Below are 9491 nucleotides of genomic sequence, written 5' to 3'. Positions count from 1 at the left end.
CCGAGCATTGCTGCAGCTGCATCGCGCTTGCGACGGAACTCCAGCAATGCGCCGCCTTTGCGGCAGAGATGCTTCACACATCTGTGCCGTTTTTGCCCCACAGTGCGCAGCATTGTAAAAACCGCGCATCCATGGTGGCGGACACATGGCGCACAATCACTGGCGCATCCCTGCTGATATGCAGGGATGTAAATGTAAATGTATGTGTCTTGTAAAGCGCACTGCTGCCCTGCGGCGGCGTGGCGCTGTAGACCGCTGGGGAACCCATCCTGGCTATCGCTGTGAGATGGTCCCTACTGGGTATCTCCAAGGTGAAACCAGGCATCCCCAGCGAATGTGGGGGGCCGTTGTAGAGAGGAGGCTAGCTAATGCCCAGAGTTACCGAGTGTGATCCCTGGTTAGAGTAGGCACCGAGGCGAGAATTATCGAGTCCGCTGACCCTGGTCCACGACCCTGCCGCATCGGGAATTGAACCCTGGTCCCGGCCGTTCTCTGCTTCCGGGTCTGCCACCTCTAACCAGTGAGCCACACCACTCCACAGGGATGCGCCAGTTATTGTAAATCTGCCCCATGGGGCCTAATCTACAAAAAAGTAACTCAGCGTGGCACCGCAAGCCATTTGGCTACGCCGCACTGAGTCACTTTCAAAACACAGGGATGCAACATATTTACAAAAACATGTTGCATCTCTGTGCTATCCCCTGCGCTGGCACACAATTGGCTGCCATGTGCCAAAGCAGGCACCCTTGCACCACGGTGAAAGGGTGTCTGCCTTTCAGAGGAGATGGTTTTTGTGCAGGAAAGGACACCTTCCTGCACAAAAACAATCACGAGAGGTGATTTTCTCTTTCTATGTGTGCTGCCGAAATAAATGGGTCGAAATGTAAACATTTCTCCTCATTGTGCCTCTTTGTGCCTCATTGCGCCTCCCTAAGCCTCTCCTAGGAGGCGTCGCATTTTGACGCATTCCCAGGTTTATGAAAGGTTGTAAATCTGAGAATGCGGCAGAAGCCATGGGTGTTAGGTGGGACCACCCACAGCAACACCCGTGGCATGACCCTTTCACGCAAAGTGCTGCATGAAAAGGGGCCGCATTTACAAAGACACTAAAAGCCAAGCAGGGTGGCTTTACCTGCCCTTGTAAATATGCGGCAGCAAAATGCGCTGCTGGTGCGTCACAAAAAGTGACGTCCCAGCGATGCAAGGGGCTTGTAAATAAGGCGCCTGGCTTTTCCCCAAGTAGAACTAAGATTGGGCCTCATATTTCTCTGACTTAGAGCTAGCGCCTTGACACCTTTGGGTAATTGTTTGCACTCGATATGTTACCATAAAATAACATAACAAGGCTCTGGGGAAAGTGCCACCTGCTGGACTCATTCAGCTGGCATCTGAGGCAGAAGGTGTACCTAGTATGACACTTCTCTCGAGGTCTATAAATCTATTTCCTGTGCTACTACAGTTGACAAATGGCTGAATCTTGTGGAAAGTAAATTAGGCCTGTGCAAGTATTTCCATTTGCATTCTAACACTTTCTTTTTCTTTTTAAATTCTGTTGAGTGTTTCCTGCGTCAAAACTATTAGAAAAATAAGATAATTCAGTCATAAAGATTGAAATCAAAGTACACTTTTGAGATACCATAAGATATGTGTTTGCTTTTCCTCCTTGATTTTGATTTTTTTCTTTTACTTTAAAAAAAAAATGCTTTACAGACAAAACACTGGCAAAGTCAATAGCTCGGCACTCGCATTAGAAAGGCGAGACCTATTGACTTTGCCAAAGCTTGTTTCACGTATTGACTTTGCCAATGCTTGTTTAATTTTACTCCCATACAGCGTGTGATATGACTTCATAAAAGGAAAACAACAGTAAAGAAAGACTCTGATAGGGGAATGTTTTTAATCTTCTTGTTTGGTGACAAGGCCTCTGGCTCTGAATAGAGTTATAAATAAGGGTCAGCTGCAGGCAGTCCATCCTTGAAAATATAAAAATAGAGCTTTTTCACAGGTTGCATGGTCCACAGGTATGTACAGTGCAGCGGGTAGTGTCCGTGCCAGCCTACGGCCTGGACGTAGGGCTGCCCTGCCACCGGGGCCCCGGCCTCGCACGGAAGGCCCTCTTAGTCCTTTTGGTGACAGTGGTGTAGCGGAAGGGATGGTGGCCATGCCCCTTGCCCTTGGGAAGGCGCTTCATGAAGTGGACCTCCCGCTGGTTCTGTTGGGTCCGAGGGCCCTTCCTGGGCCGGCCCACGCGGGTGAAGCCCAGGTACCAGCCCCTGTACTTGGCAGACATGAAGGCGGTGTAATTGTTCTCTAGGACCTCTTCCACGAAGACGCACTCCGCACTCCTTCCGTTCACCTACAATAAGGTTGTGGACAGACGGACAGAGAGAAAGACAGAAGAAAAGCGGTTAGACCTCTGGTGGGAACCTCTGTCTTCGAGCCACTCCTGGTGCGGTTGAAAATGGGTCCAGAGAGACAAAGGGCATTAATATGAGTTTGGCAGACAGGGTTACTCCATCACAAATGTGACGGATATTCCATCCACCGTATTACAAGTTCCATAGGATATAATAGAATTGTAATTTGGCTTGTGGGGTATTTGTTAACCCTCGGCGTATTGGGCGTAGCCCGGCTACACGGAGGTCCATGGAGTTGCAACAACCTCCGTGGAACTCCGCTCCACTACACCGCCTGCTGCCAACCCCCTATTAAGAAGTAAGTTCAAATTAATTAAAAATAAACTTGAAAGCACTTACCTCTGTACTGCGCGCGCCCCGGGCTGCCCTCCTCTTTCTCACTGTACCGGTAATGCTTGAGAAAACTGTGCATGCGCGCGCGCCCGCTCATGTGCATTTCACTTAAGAAATGGGCATTCACGGGCGCTCGCGCATGGGCAGTTCTCTCAAGCAGTACCTGTATGGCGAGGAAGAGGAGGAGGACAGCCCGGGGACGCCGCGGTAAACAGGTAAGTGGTTTTTACTTTTTTCAAATTACTTGTGACTTATATCTTAATAGGGGGGGTGGAGGCGGGCGGCGGCCCAACTCCTCTCCGCTGTGGAGTGTGCGGAGATTTGCATACTCCGCGTTCTCCGCAGAACGCGGAGTAGGCAAATCTCTGCACACTCCACGGGTGGAGCGGAGTTCTCTACACACGTTTAGTGATGTCACTAGGGGTCCACCGTGGGATGTCACTAGGGTCCACCGTGTGATGTCACTAGGGGACCACCGTGTGATGTCACTAAGGGCCCACCATGTGATGTCACTAGGGGTCTACCTTGTGATGTCACTAGGGGGTCCACCGTGTGATGTCACTAGGGGTCCACTGTGTGATGTCACTAGGGGTCCACTGTGTGATGTCACTAGGGGTCCACCATGTAATGTCACTAGGGGTTCAAAGTGTCTCTACTTCCCATGGCCTGTCTCACCCTGAGCTCTTGGAAGCACAGAGGATTCTGTTGCGAGACCGTGGATGGGGTAAGGGGGTCATTCATGTGATGTCACTAGGGGTCTACCATGTGATCTCACTAGAGAGCTACCATGTGATGTCACTAGCAGGGGGAGCTCCTCCATTATGGTGGGGGAGCATCGTCCAGCAGTGTCCCATGCAGGTCAGAGTAGTGGGGCCGGGTTGAGAGGGCATTTCGACCGAGGACCAGGGAAAATTACTTATTTACTTAATTTTCCCTTGTGGTCGTCTGTCGACTCCCCCCAAACCGGCCCCACTGCTCTTACCTGCACGGGCCACTCCTGGCGTCGCCCCACTGCTGGAACCAGCAGAAGTATGTAAAATTAAAATGATAATAAAGAAGTTATAAACTGCTTTATTCTCATTTTATTTTACTACGGCTGCTGAGACGTGAGGGCGGGCCAGCAGGAGGAGTGGTGGGCTCAGGACACACTGCCAGTGCGCATGTCGGTTTGGCCGTTCGTCCACGGGCGGCCAAACCGACATGCGCCCTTCGATACCTCCAGGCTATTGCTTGGCGATATCGGCAGGCTCAGGAGCACAGGCTTTCTATTTTTTAATCCCCCCCGTGCTGCCCACCGTTTTACCCTGCCTACAGCGCTACTGGTCACTGGGGGTCTACCATGTGATGTCACTAGGAGTCTACCATGTGATGTCACTAGGGGTCTACCATGTGATGTCACTAGGGGGTCCACCATGTGATGTCACTAGGCAACCACCATGTGATGTCACTAGGGTTCTACCGTGTGATTTCACTAGGGCTCCACATGTGATTTCACTAGGGGTCCACCATGTATTGTCACTAGGGGTCTACCACCTCTGGAGAGGGGGGGGGGATATGAACATCTGTTATTCAGTGCCAAGAGACCTCTGGGTGAACGTGCGCTTTACAAATACACATGTTATGTTATGTTACCCACCTTGCCCAGGACCTTGCCGCTCCTGTTCATGCAGATGTAATATCCGCTTTCCTTGCCCTTGATGCGGACGTGGCTCCCAAACGTGTCGGTCTCCACCATGAGAAGCGCTGCATGGGACAGAGGGAGAGAGTTAGCGAGGCGCTAGAAACACCGAAACGCGTCATTATCTGAAAAGGTTGCTTTTATTGATTCGAAGCAGGAAGAGCTCAAGAACACATCCTTCTGTTTTTGTAACACAAGTTGAAGAAACCCCCCTATCAGACTAGGATTAATAGCCTAAACCCCCCTTGCCCTAGGATCAATAGCCTAAACCCCCCTTGCCCTAAAATCAACTCAACCCACCCCTCTGCCACTAACACCTTCTGCCACCTTTCCTACAACTACACCTTCCACTGTTACTTATAGCTTTTCCAGGCCTACCGGTGCCTTCTGGGCCAACCAGCCCCTTAGATCCTTCATTCCGCTTTCCTCTTAGCCCTAGATTTAGAAAGATGTCATGGAATGTAGCGCCGCACCCAAAGTTGCTGAGCTGCGTTGCGTGACAGGGAGAGAGCAAGAAAGCTCCATATGCAACCGTTCCTCCCACCTGCGAGCGCTCTGAAGTTACTGAAATGCAACACATCGCACTACGCAAACCCCACAATTAGTAAACTTGGCAAAAACTGGGACGCTGGGACAGAAGTCTAAAACCTGGCACTGCCCTGGCACATCCATGACGTCTGGTCACCCGAACCAATAGTTCCTAGAACTCTTGTACCACGCTCCGCAGTGCGCATGTCACCCGCCTCCCCTACACATCGCACGGATGAACCACTTTCCTGCAGGCCTACCAGGAGCACTCTGGAATCACACTCAGGATCCCTGCTGCTGGTAGGTACACCCTCCACACACAGTTTAGCTCTGGATGTGTCAAAGGCACGGCCCAGTCAACCAATCTAGCGCCATCTTATGGCCTCTGTTCTGTCTGGGCTCTGCAAGATGGCCGCCCCTTCCCTTCTGGGTGGACCCACTGGACGCTCTGCTTTAAATGGACAGGCATATATAATGGGAGAGCGCTGGTGCTGTCTAGAAGCTCTAGAACCAAGGGGCTTATTTACAAGCCCCTTGCCACACATATGTGCCATCATAGCGTCACTTTTGGGAAGCTCTGGAGACGCAGTGTGCAGACCCATATGTATGAGGCAATGAAGAACCACTTTGTGTGGCTTTTCGTGGCCTCGTAGATTTGGGGTGAGGCGACGCAGCACCAGTCACTGCCTTGCCTTACTCTGAGTCAAAGAGACGTTCTATGGGTGTTGTGATGCGTGTTCCCCCACGATACCCACGGACTTTGACGCTGACCCAGATTTACAATATCTCGAAAACCAGGGAGAGCACCAAAACCTTGCGCCTCCCTAGAACAGGCGTAATGAGGAGAAATGTTTACATTTCTCATCGTTTTTTTCTCTTTCCACGTGTGCTGCAGAATAAACGCCTCTCGAGAATGTTTTTGTGCTGGAAGGAGCCCCTTCCTGCACAAAAACAAACGTGCCAGCAACACAGACACCCTCGGCTGCAAATTGTGTGCCGGCTGAAAGGACAGGAAAGCACCATAACTTGTAAATACGGTGCATTCCTGCCCTTTCGAATTGACGTAGGGCAGCACAGCTGTTGCGCTGCCCTACGCCAATTGGATGTATGTCGTTACCACGCATGCTTTTACAATGCATGCCTTTACTACGCAATTTTCATAACGTAAGTCGTTACAACGACTTGCGTTGGGGGGTGCTGGATAGTGAATAGTTTAATTTACTATTCCAACTCCAGTCCCCGTGGATAGTAGGGATAGTAAATTAACTATTCCCTATCCCAGAGCGCCCCCCAGCGCAAGTCGTTGTAACGACTTGCGTTGTAAAAGTTGCGTGGTAAAGGTACTGCGTTGTAAAAGTTGCGTTGTAAATGCTGTTCCCCACGCCAATTCATTGTAAATAAACCCCCTAGTTTTTCAATCATGGCTCGCTTCACCAGGCTAGACCAGGCTTGTGCACAGTCATTTCTCAAGCAAAACCAACAACTCTGGCCGCAATAGTGCGAGCGGTACAAGATGAGGTGTGCAAGGTGGGGCTCTGACTCACATGTAACATGCTCAGGGCCGGGCTGGCCTAGAGGGCAACCGGACAGTGCCCGATGGGCTGGTCTGACAGGTCAGTGTATGAGGTGTTTTTTTGATGTTTGAGGGTCTTCTTTCTGGTCTGGTGGGCCAGTTTTTACTGTTGATGCTCCTGATATTACCACAAACATTGCTTGCAGCCACGACCGGCTCTAAATCGGATTGGCCGGGACAGCGCCCTGTGCGGAAAGAAACGTTGGTGTTTGTTGTGGGGGCGGGGTAGTTGTGGTGTCATGGTAAGAGGCATGAGGAAGATGGGGTAGGGGCAAGGGGTTGATGTGGTGGAAGCAATTACACCGAGGTACATTATTGCGACCAAGAGGGCTGGACGAGCTGTTGTTTGCGTGGCATTACGTCAGGCCTCTCCCTGCTGCATCCCTGGGATACTGGGGCCCTGGGCCTGGGCCCAGCTCGCCCAGCCAAAGGACAGCCCTGCCTGCAGCAAGCACAAATCCGTGCGGCCTTCCATACCTTTTTTTTTACAGAGTTTTAAAAAGCACAAACTTCACCCGAATCGGGTATCAAAGCGCTTTACATAGCACCAGTTGCATTACATGAGGACAAATTCATTTTTTGTTCAGCACGGGGAGATTAACAGGTAGATTCATCAAGCATTTTTGCGCCCGCAAAAATGGCATTTGGAATTCATCAATGGGTCATGAACTCGCAATTTGAAAAATCGCAAATAATTTCGATTTCTCAAATTGCGATCGCATTTAAGGAATCTCAATTAGAGATTCCTTAAATGCTATTCATGAACCTTTTAAAAATTGCGAATTCGCTATTTTTTGCCGCTATTTACAGCGAAGTCTGACTTCGTGGTAAATAGCGAAAACTTAAAAAAATGCACTTTAGTGCATTTTTCTAAGTTGTATGTTACACACACACATGTCCTTTGGACATGTGTGTGCGCAACATCAGTCTACATTGACATTTCAGGGGTGCTACAGGGTGTCCTTTGGACACCCCTGGCACCCTTGAAATCACATCCTGATTTGCGATTAGCAATTTGCTAATCGCAAATAAAGAAGCTGTAGAAATCGCAAATAATATTGCGATTTCTACATGAATCCCGTTTTGCGAGTCCTTAATAGCGATTCCTTAATAATCGCTATTAAGGACTCGCAAATCGGGACATTGATGAATCTGGGGGTAAGTGATTTGCCCAGAATCACAGGATGTTCAGCGTCATTGTCGAGACTCGTAACCAGTTCCCCAGATTCGAGGTTGACCGCCCTAGCCGTTAGGCCAACTCTTCTCCCCTCCCATTTTAAAGCTGTCTTTAAAAGTTCAAAACTGTCTCAGTGTGCAAATGTGGGCCTGCTTCTTAGTTCTCTGATTGGCTAATGTGGGCACTTGTACTTTGGTGTCCGGGTCTATGCCCCGCCCCAGGCCGACCCTAGAAATGCTCCCCACCTTCGCTGGCCTTTCATCAACAGTGACTGTGCAGAGGCCAGTCCGCCTCTGGGAGAGGAGGGAGGGAGAAGACCTGCTCACAGGGGAGGGTCAGGTGAGAAGAGGGAGGGAGAGAAGAGAGCAAGAAAGAAGAGGGCCTTCTCTGGAGCTGCCCCAAGAATATGGAACTCACTCCCACTCACCATCAGAAGAATACCGTCTCTACCTCACTTCAAAAAAGCGGCCAAAACTTTCCTGATGGGCAAATTCCTCTCCTAATGCTCACGTTACAATCACCTCCGTAACCTGGCCTCGCCTATCGTTGCGGCATTATCCTGGGGCCTTTTCTCCTTATGATACCCACCCTGCACTTCCGAACAAACCCCCCGGGGGTTGAGACTGCTTCTCTAGCTTAATGTATCAATTTGTTCCTACCCCAAAATGTATCCGGATATTATGATTGATTGGCGTTCACACGGAAGATTTTGTTGCAATGGAGGTACGGGTCCCACCCTCTAAGGTCCTTTACAAAGGCTTGGGGTGGTGGAACAGAGACAGGGGTGTGCCCGGCTTGTGCTTATAAACTGGAGAGCGATTTGCATGTGGTTCTGTTTTGTGGAGCCTATACCAGAATTAGGAGACACTGGCTGGTCCCTCATTTAAAAAACTTGGGCTTCAGAACATACGCCCCGGCTTATAGAGTTTTAAAGACGGATCTATCTGCGCCAACAGTGTTCGCTATGGCAAAATTTCTGGCTGCAATGTGGCGTGCGCGAGCACGATGAATTAAGGACACTACAACCTTGTGAAATACCTCTTCCACCTACCTTGCTTTGGCATACCTGTCTTTTCTTTTTTTTTTTTTTTTTTAAACTGTATCATACATAGTATTCGGCACATTTATTTTTCTATAGAACTGTATTTTAAAATAGCATATTTGTATAATGCTTTTAATGCGTTTCACACACATTTTAATGTTTAAATTGCTGCATATATCTTTTATGATCTTCCGTGATCGAAATAAAGATTTTTGAATTTGAATTTGATTGATTGTTCTACCATATACTCACTGATCTGGTTCGCGCTCTATAAAACACTAAATAAATAAAGAAGAGGAGAGAGAGCGGCACTGACAGGAGTGAAGAGAAAGACAGAGGTGATCGAGGGGGGATCCCGAGGTCAGGACGAGGGCGGGGAGAAAACAAGAGAAGATGGAGGACTAATATGTACGGAGGGGAAACAGGTGACATGGGTGAGAGAGATAGAAGAGGGCGAGGGAAAGGTAGGGGCGAAGAAAAAATCAGTAAAAGAAGAGAAAAGGAAACAAAGGCAAAAGAACTGAAATGGGGTGAGAAGTAAATATCGAGAAGAGGGAGAAAGAAGAGGAGGAAGAAAGAAGTGTCAAAAGAGAGAAAGGGGAATAAACGAGTTAGAGCAAAGGAAATGTAAAATCATGAGAGAGAAAAGAGTGACTGAGGAGAGGGGATGAAGACAAGAGATATCGGATTATTCGAAGAAAGAGAAGAGGGCTGATTCATAAAGATTTGGCTGCAGTAATTTA

The 9491-nt window shown here is 49.2% G+C and overlaps 1 protein-coding gene across 1 annotated transcript in view; it reads right to left on the bottom strand.

Moving 5' to 3' along the window:
- Positions 1-1900: 1900 nt before the first annotated feature.
- The window catches only part of LOC144821692 (fibroblast growth factor 18-like), a 106954-nt gene continuing 99363 nt past the window's right edge, over positions 1901-9491 (bottom strand). Inside the window, exons 4-5 of the mRNA XM_078678911.1 lie at positions 4387-4493; positions 1901-2356 (exon numbers count right to left, since the gene is read on the bottom strand). Of these exons, the coding sequence (XP_078535037.1) occupies positions 2057-2356; positions 4387-4493 (407 nt within the window). The 3' untranslated portion in view covers positions 1901-2056. The remainder of the gene's footprint in view (positions 2357-4386; positions 4494-9491) is intronic.

This window comes from Lissotriton helveticus, chromosome 2_2, assembly GCF_964261635.1.
Source record: "Lissotriton helveticus chromosome 2_2, aLisHel1.1, whole genome shotgun sequence".
Classification (NCBI taxonomy): domain Eukaryota; kingdom Metazoa; phylum Chordata; class Amphibia; order Caudata; family Salamandridae; genus Lissotriton; species Lissotriton helveticus.
Note: the sequence above shows the minus strand (reverse complement) of the source record. Positions and strands in the feature narration are given on the sequence as shown.